The sequence below is a fragment of the Hyaena hyaena genome, unplaced genomic scaffold (genome assembly GCF_003009895.1).
Source record: "Hyaena hyaena isolate Hyena2069 unplaced genomic scaffold, ASM300989v1 scaffold_336, whole genome shotgun sequence".
Lineage (NCBI taxonomy): Eukaryota > Metazoa > Chordata > Mammalia > Carnivora > Hyaenidae > Hyaena > Hyaena hyaena.
This window is the reverse complement of record NW_024080969.1, coordinates 620429-641758: the sequence shown is the minus strand read 5'-3', so window position 1 is coordinate 641758 and position 21330 is coordinate 620429. Positions and strand designations below refer to the sequence as shown.

Here is a 21330-nt window from a genome sequence, read left to right as displayed (position 1 = left end):
TAAAAATAGAACTACCATGTTTCAGCAATTCCACTTCAGGGTATTAATTTGAAGAAATGAAAACACTGTTTTGAAAAGATAACTGCATCCCCAAGTTCATTGCAGTGGAAGCTCCATACACACAATGGAATATTATTCGGCTGCAGAAAAAGGAAGAAATCCTGTGACAATATGAATGGAGCCTGAGGACTTTATTCTAAGTGAGATAAGTCAGAGAAAGACAAATATGGTATGGTCTCACTTATATGTGGAATCTAAAAAAAAAAAAAAAAAAAAAAGGAATCCCTAGATACAGAGAACAGACTGGGGGCTGCCAGTGATGGCAGGGCAGGAGGTAGGAAATGGGCAAAAATGGGTGAAGGTGGTTAACAGTTACAAACTTCCAGTTGTTATAAATCAGTCCTGAAAACATAATACATAGCATAATGACAGTAAATAATACTACCATATTATATATTTGAAAGTTGCTGAGAGAATAAATCTTAAAGTTCTTATCATAAGCAAAAAAAAGTATGCTGTATACCTGAAACTAATATAATGTTATCATTCAATTATATCTCAAAAATAAAGTATTTAAGTCTTCAACCATTATTGTAAATTTATCTATTTCTCCCTTTAATTCTGCCAGTTTTGGCTTCGTATATTTTGGGGATGTGTTTTTTCATATGTATATGATTATAATTACTGTATCTTTTTAATGTATTGATTCTTTTTTTGTTTTTTTCTAATGTTTTATTTATTTCTGAGAGAGAGAGAGAGAGAGAGACAGAGTGATCAGGGGAGAGTCAGAGAGAGAGGGAGATACAGAATCTGAAACAGGCTCCAGGCTATGAGCTAGCTGTCAGCACAGAGCCCGACACGGGGCTCGAACCCACAAACCTCGAGATCATGACCTGAGCCGAAGTCAGACGCTTAACTGACTGAGCCACTCAGGTGCCCCAGTGTATTGATTCTTTTATCAGGATATAATATCCTTTTTTGTCTACTGTAACAATTTTTGACAGAAAATCTATTTTGTCTAATATTATTATAGCCACCCCAGCTCTCTTTGGTTACTATTAGTATGGAATATCTTCTTTTATTTTTTCACTTTCAATCTCTTTGTGTCTTTGGATCTGAAGTGAATCTTTTGTAAACAGGATATATTCTGATCCTATTTTTAATCCATTCTGCCAATTTCTGCCTTTTAATTAGAGAGTTTAATCTACTTACATTTAAAGTGATTGCTGATCAGGAAGGACTTACTCTAACATTTTGCCATTTGCTTTCTATATGTCATTCTTTTGTTATTGTTTCTCATTTTATCCATTGAGGTCTTCTTTTGTGTTTAGTGGGTTATTTTTCTAGTACTATTTTGTTTCTCTCATTTCCTTTTTGTATATTTTGATTTTTTTTAATTTTTAAAATTTATTTATTTTGAGGGGCGCCTGGGTGGCTCAGTCAGTTAAGCATCTGACTTCGGCTCAGGTCATGATCTCACAGTTCATGGGTTTGAGCCCCACATCGGGCTCTGTGCTGACAGCTAGCTCAGAGCCTGGAGCCTAATTTGGATTCTGTATCTCCCTCTCTCTCTGCCCCTCCCCTGCTCACGCGCTCTCTCTCGCTCTCTCTCTCTCTCTCTGTCTCTCAGAAATAAATTTTAAAAAACGTTAACAAATTTTTTAAAAATTCATTTATTTTGAGAGAGACAGAGACAGTGTGAATAGGGGACAGGCAGAGAGGAAGGACAAGAGAGAACCCCAAGTAGGCTCCATACTGCTTAACACAGAGCCTGACTCAGGGTTCAAACTCATGAAGTCACAAGATACAACCTGAGCCCAGACCAAGAGTTGGACACTGAACCAACTGAGCCACCCAAGCACCCCTCCTTTTTGTATATTTTTAAAGTTATTTCCTTAACTGATTTCCTTGTGGATTACAATTAAAATCCTAAATTGATAATAATCTGTTTAAGTTGATATTTACCTTTATTGGCATATGAAAACTCTATATAAAACATCACTCCCACTTTATATTGTTGTCATAAATTACATACTTACATATTTTGTATCCATTAACATAGATTTATAATAGTTTTATGCATTTGCCTTTTAAATAATATAGAAAAAAAAGAGAAGTTACTAACCAAAAATACAATACTGGCTTTTGCACCTACTTATGTAGTAACCTTTACCATGGTTCTTTATTTCTTTGTTTGGCTTTGAGTTACTGTCTAGTGTCTTTTCATTTCAGTCTGAAGTTCTCCCTTTAGCATTTCTTGTAGGACATGTCTACTAGTTATGAACTTCCTCAACTTTTATCTCTGAAGGTTTTTATTTCTCCTTAATTTTTAAAGGATATTTTGTCAATTATAGAATTCTTAGTTGGTGGGTTTTTTCTTTCAGCACTATGTATACCACTGCCTTCTGGCCTCCATGGTTTCTGATGAGAAATTGGCTCTTAACCTTATTGGGAATCTCCTATATGAGATAAGTCAGTTTGACTTTTTAACAGTTTGATTGTTGACTGTTGACAAATTTAACAGTTTGATTATAATGAATTTCAGTGTGGATCTCTTTGAATTTATCTTATTTAGTATTCGTTGAACTTCTTGGATTCACATTTTTCTTCAAATTTGGATCATTTGGGGCCATTATTTCTTTAAATATTCTTTCTGTCCTTTCTTTTCTCACCTCTTCTCCTGGAATTCCCATGATGATTATGTTAATATACCTGATGGTGTCTCCCGGGACTTTTAGATTCTTCACTATTTTTTCTTTCTGTTTCTCAGATTGGATGATTCCACTTACCTATCTTCAGATCCAGTAATTCTTCTGCCTGCTCAAATCTGCTGTTGAAACTCCATAATGAAATTTTCAGTTATTATAATTTTAAGTTCCAGGATTTCCCTTTGGTTCCTTTTTATAATTTCTGTATCTTTATTGATGTTCTCTATTTGGTGATACTCTGTTCTCCTGGTTTCATTTAGGTCTCTGCCCACAGTTTCCTTTAGCTCCTTTAGCTCAAGACAGTTGATTTAAAGTCTTTGTTTAGTAAATCCAATGTCTAGGCTTCCTAAGGAATAGTTTCTGTTCGTTTTTTCTTATAAATACCACACCATCTTGTTTCTTTGCATGCTCAATACATTTTTGTTAAAAACTGGACATTTTGAGTATTATCATGTAGTAATTCTAAAAACCAGATATCTCTCCCTCCCAGGGTATGATATTGTTGCTTCTTTGGGGTTGTACTTGTGTGCTTCATTGGTGACTTTTCTAAACTATTTTTGCTTAGATTTCATTCTATGCCATGTTTGATTACTGAGTTTGTTCCATTAGCTGTGTGATCAGCTAGTGATTTGGCAGAGATTTCTTTAAATATGTAGAACCAAAACAAAGCAAAGCAAAAAATACCCTCCCAGTCTCTGCAGATTGGTTCTAATCTTCAGTGCTTCTTCTTCAGTGCTTAACCAGGCTGTTTACAATTTTTTCTTAGACTTGATTTCCTACTTATACAGAGCCTAAATATCAGTCAGAGGTGAAAGCTTACTGTCTTCTCAGGTGTTTGCTGAATGTGTGTCTAGCCCAGGACAGGTGCGTGGCATTCTGGGTTCCCAGCATAAGGCTTCTCAAAGCCCTTATTTCCCCATGTACTGCCTTTCCCAGTCTATTCTAGGCTTTTCAGTCTGTATGCTTCTTGGCACATATGTTGTCCTGTACTCCAGGAAGCTGTGGATAGTATATGCCTTTAAATATTTTCCACAAACGCCACTTGAAAGACCATTCAAACCCTGAGAGTACTATGAGGTTAGCAAAACAAAGGTAAGCCCTTGAACCAATTCTTCAGGAAACCACCAAACAGGTCAAAATGTACAATCATAATGCTTTGAGAAAAAAGGTCCATATTACTTCCTCTAATAGCAGAAAGTCATATGGGCCACCATCCCCTTGACCATCCTAAACTACAAAATGGGGGATGATTGTGACAAACTAGGCTAAGGACTTGAAAGCAAGTAATCCCATTATGAATTGAAGCAATATAATATATATCTGAAAAGTTCTTTGAGCTATTGGAATAGCTAAGTGGGGAGTAATTTTACTTTTCTAAATAAGTAACAATAAAAGACTGGTGTTAGATATGTAACATTCCAATCTCAATAAAAACTATCTCTATTTATACACTTAACAGCAATTAAAAAGTAGAAGTTATACCCTATTGGAATGTTTGCAAGGGAGCTAAATACTATGGCTCCAAAAGGAAAAGTTACAAACTTGTTTTCCCTAGATACTTGCCTATAAAAATCACTTCCTAGGGGAGTCTGGTTGGCTCAATCAGCTGTGTCTGACTTTGGCTCAGGTCACCATCTTGTGGCTCATGGGTTCAAGCCCTGTGTTGGGCTCTGTGCTTACAGCTCAGAGCCTGGAGCCTGCTTTGAATTCTGTGTCTCCCTCTCTCTCTGCCCCTTCCCTGCTCACACTCTATCTCTCTCTCTCTCTCTCAAAACTAAATAAGCATTAAAAAAATTCATAATAAATAAAATAAAATAAAATAACTTCTTTTACTGATAATTTAAATGGGAAAATTTTGGGTTTTTTAAAAAGACCACAGTGTAACTTTGGACAAGTCATTTAACCTCACAGACTAAACACTCTCCTCTATATCATTGCAACTCAAAATGTAGTCTACAAACCAAAAGAACTGGCATCTCTTAGGAGCTTTTAAGAAATGTAGAATATCAGGCCTACTATACCTTTAGACTGCTCTACCCTAGACCTACTGACTCAGAATCTGCATTTTAGCAAGACCACATGTGACTGACATACATAGAAAAGTTTGAGAAGCACAGCTCTACACAATAAGGTGTGTTTGGGGGAGGGTAACTAAATGATCACAAGGACCCTTATAACTGATTTTTCTGAAAAATCAGATCTGATAACATTGGAGCCTGTATATATTATCTTACGGCAATAGTCAGCTAAAGCTGAGTAGCAGCTACCCGATTAGATGGAGCATGATGTCTCTTTGGCTCCCCTAGTCTTGATCTAGCCTCCTTCATATATTTATGTTGACTGCTTGTCCCCTACTCAGCCTCTAGGCTAAATCAGATTCCAACCAGAATTGAGGAAGTCCCTTTTTTTACTAAAAATTTGTTTGCTGTATGTATCTTTAGGTGAAAGAAAAAAATGTTCATTTACCTTGATGGGAAGTAGTGAGGTCCAGGTAGGAAATAAGGGTGATGAAAAGAGAATCGCGGTGGTGTCCCAAACAATGTGGCTGGATGGCCAAGGGGAGGAGCCTGGTAGACATGTGAGTGTGGGATAGGAGGAGCCTGGGGGATCGGAGCACTTCTGGGACAAGTGGAAACGCTGGGATACTCCTTAGGAGGTTGAATAGTTGAGGTTGCAAATCTGGTATGGGCAGTACTTGCGCTAGTTGGAATCCTGTTGGCGTTCTCCAGAGAGACAGGAGTGGGTCTCTTCACAGAGCAACTGGCTCCAGAATGTAGTCGATGAGTGTCTGTTTGGGAGGGCCCAGCAAAGCGCTGGGGTGGGAGTGCCGGTCGGAGGGGCAGACTTGGAGTCTGGACAGCTACCTGGGCAGTACTGGAGACGCTGGGCTGGAAAAGTGAGATGGGGCTTGGGCGCTGGACTGTAGGTGTGGGCAGCTGAATGGCAGGAGTGGTGTCACCTTTAGAAATAAAAACAGCATAGGTCTTGCATTAACTGAATTGCTCTATGTCTTTCTTTTTTCAGAATTTAATAAATTGTACAACCAGAAGCCTTCACTAACCACCTTACCTAATAACATCACCACATCAAAACACTCTATTTCCTTTATAGTATTTTGAAAAAATCAAAGTCATTTTGTTTATCTATTTTACATTTTTCTGTCTCTTTTTGCCACCTAGATTCTAAGTGCCATCAGAGAACAGATCTTTTGTTTTGTTCACTACTGTATCCCCAGGGCTCAAAATTCTGTCTGGCACAGAATAGGCCCTCAACAAATATTTTTGAATGGATAAATAAATGAATAAAATTATTGAGTTATTGAGTGAAAGACAAATATACACAGATGCTAATATGTATATATAAATCTTTCTTTAAAAAATAATATGAAACTAATAATATGGTTACTTTTAAGGAACAATCATCTGGGAAAAGGGACAGGGCAGTGGGACAGAAAAAAAAAGCAGACTTTCATTTTATATCTATCAGTACCATTTGAATTTTCTATTGTCTAATCTGTTAACTTTATTATAAATATTAATTGACTATGGGTAGTGGTATGCATCATTTCTTTACTATATCATATATTTATCTATACTAAATGAAATTATAATATTATATACTTTTAATTGAAAAAATTTATAGTTTTAATTGAAAATTTTATATAACTTTAATTAAAAAATAAACAATCTGCAAAATTAATTTGCTTTATTGCATTCAATGTGAATACAGGAGGAAATTCCCAAGTGAAAAGAAGACTTGCCACAGGATCAACAGTTTGTGACAGATATGGAAGGAGTATTATTGCAAAGCAAAGCATGATGGACATGACTGGATTTTTAAAGGTAGATGAAACAATCATGTTCTTGAACAGAAAAGGTCTACTAATTGAGTTGCTGAGTTATTCAAATGATGCATTTAGCCTAAACTTAACTAAACTTTTCCAAAGAAAGAGAAGCCACAGCAATAGACTCAAGATCTGATTTATTCCAGTGCAGTTAGATTTCTGTTAATATATAAGATTCAGTCCAAGAACAGACTCTATGGTTAGAAATATCTCTGTGAGGGGCTGAGAGGAATGGGATCTTCTCTTAGCCTTGCCCAGATAAGGCCTTGCCTTTCTTTTTTCTCTCCAGACAAGGCATATAATATTCTTAAAACTCCAGGTAGAGAATTAAGGGATATATTGGTTTCAAAGGTGGCCCTTAATCCAGTGAAGTACAGATAATATAGGAGCAGGGTGTAAATGAAACCAGTCCTGATTCTTAGTTGATAGGGTTATGTACCCTCCCATCTGTGAGACACAGGCCTTAGGACTTTCCTCATTGATCAAGCATAAAGTAATTTCCCTCTTCCATGTTCCCTCAGAACATGTAAATCTATAACTTATCGCAAAATATTTTTTTTCTTTGTTATTTGCCTGTCTGCTACCCTTACCTCAATCACAAAACTGGAAGCTTGAGAGAACGAACAGTTTCATTCATGTTTGCATCCCAGTATTTGACACAGAACATGGTTAATAATAGTTAAGAAAGATATGACTGGATGAAAAAAACTAACAAGTAAGCTTATAACTGATAGCACTTCTACCACTGATCTAGTATAAAGAGAACTCCCTTCTCTAAACAACTGTGACACCAGGCTAACTTGTAAAATCTCACAAAAGTTTATTAATTAAATTATCACTGCACTCAAGACATCTGCTTCTAAAATCTACCTCTGACACAGGTTTCTTTTCCCCATAGCTAGTATAAGAAGCTCTTGGTCCACAGTAAAGAAGAAGGATCTTCCTAGGCAAAGGAAAGAACCAACTAATATTATTTCAGTTACTGAAGAAGGAAGGGACTCATCTTTTAGCTGATATGAAATGTTCTTTTTTACCAACAGTATTTCTATAAAAAAGAGATATGAGGCATGAGATGATAAGTCATGCATTGCTTTAATTCAATATTCACTAAGCAAGTAACATTTGCCAGGCACTGTTTTGGTCTGAGGTTAAAAAGAAAATAGATGTGGGGCGCCAGGGTGGCTCAGTCGGTTAAGCATCCAATTTTGGCTCAGGTCATGATCTCACAGTTCGTGGGTTCGAGCCCTGTATCGGGCTCTGTGCTGACAGCTAGCTCAGAGCCTGGAGCCTGCTTCAGATTCTGTGTCTCCCTCTCTCTCTGACCCTCCCCTGTTCTCTCTCTCTCTCTCTCTCTCTCAGAAATTTTCATTAAAAATATTTAAAAAGAAAGAAAATAGATGCATAGTTACACTGTAGTATAATGAAGATGTCCTAAATGTCAAAATTCCCGTTGTTAAGCAGGAAGTTAAAATCTGCATCATCTGCATCAAATTGTCAGTGAATAGGGAAGACTTGTAAGAAGGGTAGAGCTCCAATGTTTCAAGCTTTAGATAAAGTATGTAAAAGACTAGCCAGTCACTTGTTTTCTGTTCTTCTAGCACATAGCTAGATTATCTTTCCCAGCCTCTCTTGCAGTTAGGAATTGCCATTTGGCCAAGGGCAACCCAGTGGAAGGTAGAAGAAATATGCACCACTTCTAAGACTGGTCCATGAAAAACTTTCATGCATTATCCTCCATGCTCCTTCCCTTTCTGCAGGTTCATGCACACGAGTTTAGCTGGTCTTGGATGCCACATATTAAAGACGGCAGTGCCACAGAGCAAAAGAAGAATATAATTTCTGTGTCTATGAGTCACTCCTTCAAAGACAGTACTAGAAATACCTATTTTAGACTTTGAATGGATAAAAATAAACTATAATCCTGTTTAAACCATTATGTTTAGGTGCTTGTTAAAGCAGCTTGCATTATCTAATCATTACATGAGCTAAAGAGCAGAATTCTAGTCCTATAGTACAGTGTAACAGAAACAAAAAATAGTTATTAATTTTCAACAATCTCTTACCACCTCTCCAAAAAAGGAAGAACCCACTGCCTGTGCTGACTGGACAACGAGTGCAACCAGGATTTTGCCATGTGACTGGGATAAACAGTGATGGAGTAAGGAATGACAGAAACTGAGGACAGCCCAATTTTCTCTACAAGAAACAGCTATATAGAGATAGTAAGGAGAGAAGGGCTAGCATGTGGCTGAGTAAAGAGAAAAAGAGGCAGAGAGAGAAAGAGAGGAGAGAGAAATAGAGTAACAGGCAGGGACATAGAGACAGAGATGGGAAATGAAGCATTGGGACAGTTAGGCAACTGATTTAAAAAAAAAAAAAATTGGGACTTTGGAGAGAGACAACAGTAATGAGGAGCCCCAAGAGACTTACTATATGTTGAACCATGTAATTCCTCCTTTCCTACTCTCTCAAGAAAACCTACAATATAGAGCTACATCACTTTTCATGTAATTTCTGAGCCAGATTTGTGTTTTTCATGGACATAATACTTTGCTGGAATGGATCTTAAGTTAGAGCGATAAAAGCTTTTTTTTGGATTACAATAGTATCAGAACAATGGAGGGTTTTTTGGGGATTGTTTCAGTAAAAAGATGTGGATAAACCAAAAAGGCACCATATGTCTACTCCCAAACAACTGAAAGAGTAGTAAACTTTTTAAACTAAAACTTTACACAAAAAGTATGAACTCAGAAGAGTTAAAGATGTCAGCTGAGTGAAGATATAATAAGGCAAACCAATTTCAGACTTGAGAAATAAAATGTAGAGAACAAAATAAGTAACCAGAAAAGTCATATATGTATAAAATGACACTGGAAACCCAGGCTAAAATAAATATAATTTCTGGGGTACCTGGGCGGCTCAGTTGGTTAACCATCCAACTCTTAATTTTGACTCAGGTCATGATCTCATGGTTGGTGGAATTGAGCCTTGCACCGGACTCTGGACTAACAGCTCAGAGCCTGCTTGGAATTCTCTCTCTCTTCTGTTCTCTCTGCCCCTCTCCTGCTCATACTCTCTCTCCCCAAAATAAATAAACACTAAAAAATAAATATAATTTCTACTAGAATCCTAGAAGACGTTAAAATAAACAAACTTGACACTTAATATAAAATGAAAATGCTGGCATAACTGGAATAAAAGGTATTTGATAAAAGAAAGATACCTAAAAAGAATCCTGGACTATCATGCTGTAGTCATTTTTGGAAACCAGAAATAGGAGAAGAGCTAGGAATGTGGCAGTAAATGTGAAAGGTGGAGTGAACATAATGCATTGGTCATAGAAATGATACCAGACAAGGTACTACAGATTCTATAAAAGAAAGAGTAAAATTGGTTGTATTTTTATCTATACTTTCTAGAACGACTTTATATAAACTCTTTGGTAAAAGATTGTAAAGATACTTTTATATTCTATCCCAAGCAAAGAATTTGATCTATAACTGGTACTTAACAAATATTAGGCAGTGGGGGACAGGTAGGCAGGCATGAAAATATGGCAGTAGAATACACTATAGATTGAGAAACATCTGAGATGGAAATGTTCATCCAAACAAGGTAGAATACCAAATTACATTGCTAGATTTCAAATAGATTGACTTAATGAGACAAAAATGTACTAGGATGATCCAGTACATAACAAATAATTACTTCTCAGAACAAATAAGTTTAGTAGAATACATAGTAAAATGAAATAAGCTTGACTGAGAACCAAATAATGGATAAAGACTATTAGAAGGTGCATCAATTCTGTATATGAAATATTACGCAGTAGTGATCACAACATACTTAAATTTAAGATCCTAACAACAATAAGAAAAAGACCAAAAAAGTCCATTCTTGGGTTGATTTTTGGAAGTACAGATATTGCCTAGGGGGAAGAAAGCTAATAGCAATAACTAAAATGAAGCGCTCATTTAAAAATGATTTTAAATTTTATTTAAATGATTTTATATGAAAATGATAAAAACCTAGAAGTAAAAAATGTGCTTCCAAAATCAGAAAGTTATTGGTTAACTGACCAAATTAAAGAGAACAGAGAACCGATCAAAAGGGAAAGAAATCTTTTAAAAATGAAAAGTTTGTCCAAATGTATGAAACAAAAAAGCCCAAGTATATAAGTACAAATAAAAATTAAGCAATCAAAAAAAAAATGGAAGGAGTCACATCTCAGGGACCTCAAAGTCAATACTAAGGGACTCTTCACTTTTATAGAAGAATCCCAGTGGAATCAGTGGAATAGTCATTACAGTATAAAAGGCAACTGAAACAAGACTAGAGAGACTCAATAAATCCCTTCACCTACTGAAGAAAACCATAAGATTTCTGAACCCTAATTTATTTTCATAGCAGATTGGTTAAGAACATATAGATTACAGTGGTATAATGTCAAGTTCAGAGGATGTTCTAATCCTAATTGGTAAAATTAATATAACTAGATCTTAGGTGGCATTCACCTAAGAATTATACAGAAACTCAAAGTCAGGACTGCAAAAATATTAGATATATATACAAATGGCCTCATACAGTATTTAACTGTGTATAGAAGCAGATGGAAGAGAGGTCTTGGAAAGAAGATAAAGAGAAGAAATACAGATTCTGAAAGCACAAATCATAAATAACATAGCAGACAAAATAAAATAAGTCAACAAGGGCTTAATTAAGCCTAGGCTGAAATTAGAGGAGATACTACCAAATAATGAAGTGTGAAAGTGCCTGACTCTGCTGGAAGAGAATAAGGCGATAGAATCAGCTTTCTGCATCTTTCTCTTGAGCCCAGGCATCTTGAATGTGGCTTTGTTGCTATCAATTGCTACAATGACACATGGGTGGGGGGTGGGGGTGGGGGAATACTGAAAATGTGTAATATTTTAAAAACTCAATTTTTAACATATCTAAACTCCTTAGCACATAGGGGTGGCTGTATTACCAGAATGATCTGAGCAGGTGGAAACTAGAAACAGCAGTAGTTTTAGGACAAGTAGCAGTAAGAAGTGAATATATAAAGCTCTGCCTAAGAGATTGTTAAAATAGGTACTGGAAGAACAAATCCATGATGGACAACCCTATAACAAGTTATCAAGGTAATAGATTCTCAACTTTGGGTTCTTAAAAGCAACAGACAGGAATGTTATAAGAATTGATAATAGAGGAGACATTTAGGGAAAGACACTGTAAAGAACCAGATATTTGGTAGAAAGTAGCTACTTCCACTACTTTTCTAGAGCAACAAGAGAACAGTCTTAACAGATCAGTCATCATTACTTAATTTCAGAACAGGATGCTCTATCTCCCATTAACAAGGCATTCTTTTATAGTGATAATACAAAGACACTCCTATTTCCTGCTGAATTACCTCAGTCATTTCCTGCCTTATCTGCTAATCTATGTGCTAATGCTGATTTGGTTAAAAGGTCTGAGGTTTTACACATGGAATATTTGCTACTCTGGCAAACCAAGTGCTTTGAAGTCTACTGAAATTTTTCCTTCTCCAACTTAATTTTTTACTTTCTCTCTTCTTGTTTTTTTTTTCCCCTTAATATTGTTGTTCTAAAAATTCTTAAGCTAACAGAAACAAAATTTCAACTTAAGGTAAAATTTTCACACAGCTATTAAAAAATTCATAATCTACAACAAAACCAACTCACCAGCCGGATGAGTGACGGTGTTCTGTAGGGTGGGAATTACCACAGAGTAGGTAGGTGAGCGATAAGGGTAGATTGTTGTAGGATTTGTAGAGATGATATTCTGTGTGGTCCCAGAAAATACATTGGAAACACTTAAAGGGAAGCGTTTTCGCTTCCCTGGACGAGGCTGATAAACCCAACCTATAGAAGAAGATAAGCAATTTTTAATTTGAACATAGAGGCCCTATTAAGCCTTTAAATAGTTCTTTTCACACTAAAAAATCCAAAATACTTCTAAATTAAAAAAATAAGTTATTGTCTAACATGCCTTTTCCAGCTTTATTATGCTATTTCTGTGCATTTTAATATCTGTATAGCTCCTAACTAGTAGTCAGTGTTGTAACCCACAATTCAGAGTGAGGCCAAATGTTTTATATCCAACGACACATATTGATTCCATAATAAAATCAACATTAAAGACATTAAGTTTGAATCCCAAAGCTTTTCCTTTACCTTCAAAATAATGTCCCTGTAAGATCTTATTTATCTCCTGTTTCCTCACTTTCTATGAGATATAATTGTCTATACCTTACAATGCAATGGTCACTAATGACCAGTCATTTTTTATGTCTAGTTGGAAGAGTGTCTCTCCTAAACTTGGCAGTCTTAAGTCCATAGACAACTCAGTTTCCTTCCAACGTCAGAAGAGTGGAGTCATAACAGTTTGTAGCCACTGAATAACAGGGGTATCACTCCCAGCACCTTCTCCCACACCTAGAAGTTTTCTGCTCATATTTTAGAAAAAAATAATCCTACTCCCATCATGCATGATCATATTGCCATACACTTTGCCTTTACCCAAGCTTAATCTAAATGTGCTCAACACCTGGGGGAAATTTTAGAATTCCTTTCAAACTACATCATGATGATAAGTTTATCATTCAGAAGGTACAACTATATTCTGATAACTATGTAACATTAAAATGGAACATGATGTCAATCCCTGCATTCTCATTAAGTGTATGATGCATATTTGCTTCTGTTGCTGGGATTTTAATTCTTTATTTTCTAGTATATTTGCAAAATTATAGCCTAGAACTCTGGAGTTTTACCTTAAGTTCATTTCTATATATTTAGTCAAAACCACACTTAAATTGTTATGCTGCCAGGTTCGTTATTAGTTGGCAAATATGAGACCAGATTCTCTATTTGGTTCCATTTAAGAAAACTTATGCCCAGTATCGATTCAATCATTACTATAATAGAAGCCATGTTCTCTTAACTGTACATACTGTATTAGAAAAAAATATGCATTTTTGTCTTTCCATCCCAACCTAACCTAATCTTTACCTCAGTAAATTTAAAAGAAACTAAAAAGAAGTTTTGTTCATTTCATTGGATTACCAGGAAATTCCTCTCTGTGTTTTTCTTTAATCTTTTGTGCTTCATCATAATAGGGTTTCTTTTGTTCTTCGCTAAGTTTGTTCCATTCTAACCCGAGCTGGACTCTGATTTCTGCATTGTTGGCTGCTGGGTTAGCTTTGGCTAGTGCTGGCCGGTGAATCCTTGCCCAAACCATAAATGCATTCATGGGTCGCTTCACATGACCATTTCTGTCCTTACTGAAGGGAGTATCTGGTATTCCTACATGACAAAAATTAAAAACTAAATTAATGTGCTACATACACATATACACATATACACACAATGTTAAAGTGAAGTGCACCTTCATCTATGTTTATTTTTAAATATCTGGAGAAAATACACACTTCAGTATAGTCAAAGAAATGCCAGTATTCCAGAATGCCTCATTACTCCTGAATTCAGCATTCAACCTACAGCTTAGAATGACTCTTCTTTTCCTCAAAAAGGATAATATTGTTGAAGTTATTGTAAGAGTAATAATGTTGAAGATACAGTAAACTGCTGGCTTATTACTTCTTTGAGTTTTAGTAATACCTCTACCAATAATTTACATATAGTTTCTTTCCCATTAAAAATATTCTATTATTGGGGGATGAGCACTATGACTTATGATTATAATCCTAGCATTAGCTAGGTGTTCCCTAAATGTTTAAAGGAACTCATTTACATGGCCCTGTAGTGTCCGTTCAAGCAAAACTATTTATAATATAATACTATATTTCATCATGAAAGAGAAGCTCTTGCCAAGGTGGGTAATTGACACTGATCCTACATCCTGGGAGAAAAACGAGAGAAAAATAATAAGAGTGACTTTTTGAGAGTCACAGAACCAAATGGAATTACAATAAAAGAAAGTGGCTAAATTCACATCTCTTACCTAATTCATAAAAAACAACTTTGTACAAACTTCTTATATTGTTTCTCTTTAGTTACTTGATACATAAAATTGTTTAAAACACACAAATAAGTATTATAAAGAAAGCTCTCCCTTTCCCTCCTTTAGAAAATAAAGTTTATAAATGCAAGAGGGTGAGCTAGAGAGAAAGGATCATTAAAGAAAATAAAATAAATATAAAAGTTAATGAAAATAGGAACTGATGATTAACATGATTTTCTGTGACATTGATTGGCATAATATTGTCTGAACTAAGTCTTAAAATAAGAATTTTCTAACTATAAATTCATAAATAATGGATAGAAATGTTTGTAACTGTTACTGCTGTTAACTATAGTCATTTCTTTGAAAACAATTTCTAGCTTATTTTACTGTATTTTCATTTCCTATATGTCTATAAATCCTTAGCTTTTAGAATACTAAAGTGTTACATTTAATCATGTACTATATTCTTAGAAAAATGTTTACTATTCATTTTTAAAGAAGATAAATCATCTCCAAATCCAGTTTTTTCATTAAACACCATTTAAAACTTTCTTCTTGATACACGTAAAAACATTAAGCTACTATAATATGGTAGTTTAAGTGTAGCATTAACTGAGGGCTGAAGTAACTGTGATATCTAGGAGAATATTTCTATTTTGTGTATAAACACTAGTCACTTCTAAATCCCATCATTCACTGGGTCTTAAAATAGATTTTTAAAAAAATGTTAGGGAATCTTGGAACATGTTAGTGTATTTTACTGGTATAGGTACAAGTCAATCGGAAGTGATACCTGCGCAGACTTTGCCCTGTCATGAATCAGTTCCATGATTTTATTTTATGATTAGGCTTCTGAATGCTGACATGTCAGCTATGGGGCAACATAGACGAAGTTTGAAAAACAGATTCCCCTGCCGTCTAATACCTGCATCTGAGGGAAGCACGGTGAGCGGGACATCTTTAGTTTCAATTTTTACAGAAGGCTCCAGTAAAGATTGCATTTTAATAGGCACTGGTGTCAAGGGGACCTTGGTCAACCGGATCAGCTCTGAAGGTGGAGGTCCCTGAAACTGGATCCGGGCCCCAGGGGGGACCGTGTGGAGAGTCAAAGGGATCCTGAGGTCTTGCTGGTGTGGCCCAAAGGCACCGGATGGCTGGGCCAGGATGACCTCCTTGCTGCCGTGGACCAGGCCATTGGACGCGGGCTCACTGCCCAGCCTGCATTCCTCGCGGAGTCTCTCGGGTTCCTCCGTTTTGATGAAGCTTTCTCTGATGGCCACCAGGTTTTTACCTTCCCCGCCTTTCGCTGCATCCCTCATGACCTCCTCCGCTTCCAACTTGCCCTTCTTCTCGTCCCCTCGGCGGCAGTCGAGGGTTGGCCCCGGGCCTTCCAACTTGGCCTCCCTGGAGGCCCTAGGGCCGGCCTCTACAGGCCTTCGAGTCCCTGCCGAGGGATCCAAGCCAAGCCCTGGCTCCGGCTTCTCGGCCTTGACGTGCAGCGACCGAGGCTGCACCTGGTGCAGCTCGGGTCTGCAGGGGGCGCCGTCGGACGGGGGCGGCTGTGGTGGCAGCAGCAGCAGCTCGGGCCTAAGCTGCAGCAGGCGCGCTGGCGCGGGGGAGGCAACGACGCCTTCCTCCAGGGGCTGAGGCAGTGGTGGCCCTGGCGGCAGCAGCAACACCTGTTCCGGCTTGACCTGCAGCAATCGCCGTGCCGCGGGCTGTACACTCGACGGCAGGGCCTCCCCACACGACGCGGCCACGGTCGCAATGGCGGCCGCGCACGGGGTGGACGGCGACGCAGGGAGGTCCGCGGCCGCAGCCCTAAAGGAGGGACCCTCCACCGGCAGCTGAGGCGGAGCAGGGCGGAGCGGGCGCGGCGGGGTCGTCCGAGGCAGTTGGCGCGGCTGAGGCGGCGGCTCTGGCCTGGCTCTCTCCATGGGGGGGATGGGGACGCCCGGGCCCGGTCCCAGCCCGGATTGTGAGCTCAGCCGTTTGTTGGCGACCTTCCCCCTCCCCCTTTCGGTTAAGACCCTTCCAAGTCCCTTACTACCCAGAACCCTACGCGGTTCAAAAAGCGGCCCTCCGTCTTGGCCTCGCCCAATCACAAGCGTCCCGCTACCCCCGGCCCTCCAATCACAGGCGCATTCTCCGGCCCCTCCCGTCCTTCTCTCTGTCCTCGTGCTGATTCCTCGAATCACCGGCGAGGGCAGGGGCTGTGGCACGTGCTGCCCATTTTTCCCCTCTGACTTTGCCTCTCTTCCGGAGTTCTCTTCCGGCCGTTGTCCTTAGTTACCCCTCCCCCGCCCGGAGAGCCTGACAATGGTGTTGCCCAGGGAACGGTGCGGTTCCACGCCGCTGACCTCCAGGAGATAAAGCCGAGTGAGTCCCTTACGCGGGATGGGGAGCCGGGCCTTGTACTTGCGGGCTGCGCTGCCAGAATACACCGAAGTCCCCTGCATCACGGAGGGGGCTGGGGGTGGGGGGCTTCGGATCACTGCCAAGGGGAAAGGTGGGAGATTTGCAACCCCCTCATTTGTACAATAACTTTAAATTAATCGCCAGGTTCTTTGGGCCCTACTTGCAAAATACATCCCAAATTCATCCACTTCTTTGGTTTCCACCGCCATTATTTTGCTTCCATCATCTTTCATCTGGATACTGCTGTGTAACTAGTCTCCGTTTTGCATCCTTGTTCCACTATAATCCAGCTGCCAGAGATCTTTTTAAAAGTGCAAATCTAGCCCTGTCACAGCCCACTCTCCTAAATATTCCCCTGGCTCTCCATTGACCACCTGATAAAGTTCTAACGTCTTTGTAAAGCATGTAAAGCCCCAAATGGCTTAGGCTCTGTGGGTTCCAGCCATACTGCCCTCTCATCCTTCTACTTTAAGGGGCTTTGAAAATACCCCAATGCTGTTTCTCTCTTGTGTCTCATTACTTCCTCCCTGTGCGTTTTTCAAATTTTAGCTCAACTGTCACTTCCTCAGAGAAATCTTATCTGATTTTGAAATCAGGGCAAATATCCTTTATGCACCATGCCCATTACTTCTTTTAAAACTCTTAACCACAATTCGTAACACAATTTATTTTATTATTTACTGACTCTACTCCTTGACTGTAAGCTCCTTGAGGACAGTGTTTTGCTCATCATTGAATCCTCAGTGCTGTCCATATAGCCTGGCTTAGAGTAGGCATTCAATAAATACTTGTTAGATAAATAAGGACTGCCATCATCTAGCAATAACAGTAATTACTATCTATGTTTAGAGTTTACTCTTGTGCTAGGCAGTCTCCAAGTCCTTTCCATGACCACGCCTCTCCTTTTACTAGGATTGTGTTTATTTTCACCATCAGGGAAACAAAATTTCTGATTGCATTTACTACATTTCTAAATGATGTCCTGAATGAGATCTATAGATTTATCTTGAGGCAGATGATTTTTGCAACCAAGACAAGTTATCTCTCCAAGAAGACCTGCCCCAGTTCTTTAATCCCCTATTGTCAAATGTGGCAAAGAGGAGTTCTTATATCTTGAAGGTAGACAAGGGCAGTGGTTCTCAAACTTTATTATCTCAGAACCCTTTACACCCACAAAAATGATCGAAGATTCCAAAGTGCTTTTATTTATCGGTATTTGTGGTTTTACCTATCGATATTTGCCATATTATAAATAAAAACTAAAGACATTAAAAAATATTTAGTTCTTAATTCATTTAAAATATCAGTAATAAACTGATACATGTTAACACATCACATTTTTATGCTAAAACCATGTTTTCCCCCAAATTAGAGAGTGACGCTGTAGATCTAATGTCTGGCTTAATTTCAAAAAAAAAAAAAAATGGTTGGATTCTCAAGTCTGTTTCATGCAATGTGTTGTGATCCACATGTCATATGGAAGGCTTTACTCTGCATTCATGAGAAAATGAAGTTGAAAAGGCATATACTGTATTAGAATTATTATGAAGGGATGCTCTGCAGGGCTTTAACTAAAAAACTGTGAGATCATGACCTGAGCCTAAATCAAAAGTCAGATGCTTAACTGACTAAGCCACCCAGGGACCCCATGTTTCATTCTTAATGATGTCTTTCACTAAAGCTTTTAACTTTGATTGAGTCAAACTTGTCAATATGCCTTTGATCATATCTAGGAAATCTTTGCCTAACCTAAGGTTAGAAAGGTTTTTCTGTCATTTTTTTCTTAGAAGCATTAGGCCATACTGTCTTGATTATTACAGCTTTATGGGAAATTTTGAAATTAAGTCAAATAAGTCCTCAAACTTAGTTCTTTTCCAAAACCATATTAGCTATTTTTGGTCATTTGAATTTCCATATGGATTTTTTTAATTAAAATTTTTTAATGTTTTATTTATTTTTGAGAGAGAGAGGGACAGCGTGAGCAGGGGAGGGTCAGAGAGAGAGGGAGATACAGAATCTGAAGCAGGCTCCAGGCTTTGAGCTAGCTGTCAGCACAGAGCCCAACGCAGGGCTCGAACCCACAAACCGTGAGATCATGACCTGAGCTGAAGTTGGACGCTTAACCGACTGAGTCACCTAGGTGACCCAGGATTTCCACATCGATTTTAACATTAGCTTATCAATTTTCACCACACACACACACAAAGGCCTGTTGATATTTATATAAGAATTGTATTGAATCTCTGCAATTCACTTGCAGAGAAAAATAGATATCTTAACAATATGTTCCAATTTGCAGATTTGGAACATATCTCCATTTATTTTGGTCTTAAATTTTTCTTTACATTGGTTTGTAATTTTCAGTCTATAGTTTTGCACTTCTTTTGTTTAATTTATTCCTAAATACTTTTATACTTTTGTGAATATAATTATTTTTTAAATTTCATTTCTAGTTGGTTGTATATTGATATGATATTCACTTATTTCTTGCCTGTTGCACTGGCTTGAAGCTCCAGTCCAGTGTTAAATAGAAGTGGTGAGAGTGGACATCCTTGCTTTGTACCCAGTATTGGGGGAAAGCATTATCTTTCATCCTTAAACATGATGTTAGTTGCAGGTTTTATGTAGCTGCTTTTTATCAAATTAGAGAAGTTTTGTTCTATACGTAATTTGTTGAGAGCTATATCATGAATGTTTGTTGGATTTTATCAAATGCATTTTCTGTGTCTATTGAGATGACCGTATCATTTTCTCCTTTATTCCAGGGTCAGCAACATTTTCCAGAAAGGACCACAGAGTAAATTTTTTTGGTGTTGTGAGCTATATGATCGCAGTTGCGATCAGTCAACTCTGCTATTGCAGCATGAAAGCAATTATAGGCAACATGTAAATGAATGGAAATAATTATGTTCCAACAAAAGTTTATTTACAGAAACAAAGTCATACCAGATTTGGTCTGCAGGCTTTAATTTGCTGACTCCTGCTTTATTCTATTAATATATGCATTACATTAAGTGATATTCAGATGTTAAGCTAATCTGGGTAAACCTTACTTGGTCATAATGTGTAATCCTTTTTATACATTATTGGATCCAACTACTATTCTTTTAAGAATTTTAACATTTATAGTCATGAAGGGTATTGGTCTGTAGATTTATTTTTTTTTTTAAACATTTTTATTTCTTTCTAGGAGAGAGAGGGAGAGAGAGACAGCGTGAGCAGGGGAGGGTCAGAGAGAGAGGGAGTCACAGACTCTGAAACAGGCTCCAGGCTCTGAGCTGGCAGTCAGCACAGAGCCCGACGTGGGGCTCGAACCCACGAACCGCGAGATCATGACCTAAGCGAAAGTCGGACCCTTAACCAACTAACCCACCCAGGCGCCCCATTGGTCTGTAGATTTCTTATGATATCTTTGTAGCTTTGATATCAGGGTAAAATGAGCTGGAGAGTGTTCTCTTATGTTTTTTAAAGGGTTTGTATTTAATTTCTATTATCAACTCCTTAAATGTTGATAGAATTCACCAGTAAAGAAAGCCATCTGAGCCTGGACATGCCTTTATTTATTTATTTTTTATTCTTTTAATAATTTTTTTAAAGCACTGTGTTCTTAATTGACTAGTTTGTTTAGAGTCACTTACAATCATTACTTGGAATTCATTTAGAGTACTTTAAACTTACATAAGTAGTTTCTTATCTATTGTTTTTGTGTTTTTATTTTTATTTATTTAAAATGTTTAAATTCTATTTAAATCTAAGGTAGTTAACATATACTGTAATAATTATTTAAGGACTAGAATTTAGTGGTTTATCATTTACATATAACACCCAGTGCTCATCCCAACAAGTGTCCTCTTTAATGCCCCTTGCCCATTTAGCCAAGCCCCCCCACCAGCAACCCTCAGTTTTTTTCTCTATATTTAAGAGTCTCTTATGATTTGCCTCCCTTTCTATTTTTATCTTATTTTTCCTTCCGTTCCCCTATGTTCATCTGTTTTGTTTCTTAAATTCCACACATGAGTGAAATCATAATTTATCTTTCTCCAACTGACTTACTTCACTGAGCATAATACATTCTAGTTCTATCCATCTTGTTGCAAATGGCAACATTCATTCTTTTGGATCACTGAGTAATTTTCCATTTTATATATATTCTACATCTTCTTTATCCATTTGTCAATCATTGGACATTTGAGCTCTTTCTATAATTTGGCTACTGGTGGTGCTATAAACATTGGGGTGAATGTGCCCTTCAAATCAGCATTTTTGTATCCTTTTGATAAATACCAGTAGTGCAATTGGCAATTGCTGGGTCATATGGACTTGAATTAAATAATGTAATGTCTTTACTTGATATTGGTCCATTCAGTTTCT

General features: G+C 37.7%; 1 protein-coding gene across 1 annotated transcript in view; it reads right to left on the bottom strand.

The window, feature by feature from the left end:
• Positions 1-16545, bottom strand: part of SOX30 (SRY-box transcription factor 30) — a 30560-nt gene extending 14015 nt beyond the window's left edge. The window contains exons 1-4 of the mRNA XM_039249457.1: positions 15467-16545; positions 13641-13880; positions 12258-12437; positions 5175-5667 (exon numbers count right to left, since the gene is read on the bottom strand). Of these exons, the coding sequence (XP_039105388.1) occupies positions 5175-5667; positions 12258-12437; positions 13641-13880; positions 15467-16478 (1925 nt within the window). The 5' untranslated portion in view covers positions 16479-16545. The remainder of the gene's footprint in view (positions 1-5174; positions 5668-12257; positions 12438-13640; positions 13881-15466) is intronic.
• Between the last annotated feature and the right edge of the window lie 4785 nt (positions 16546-21330).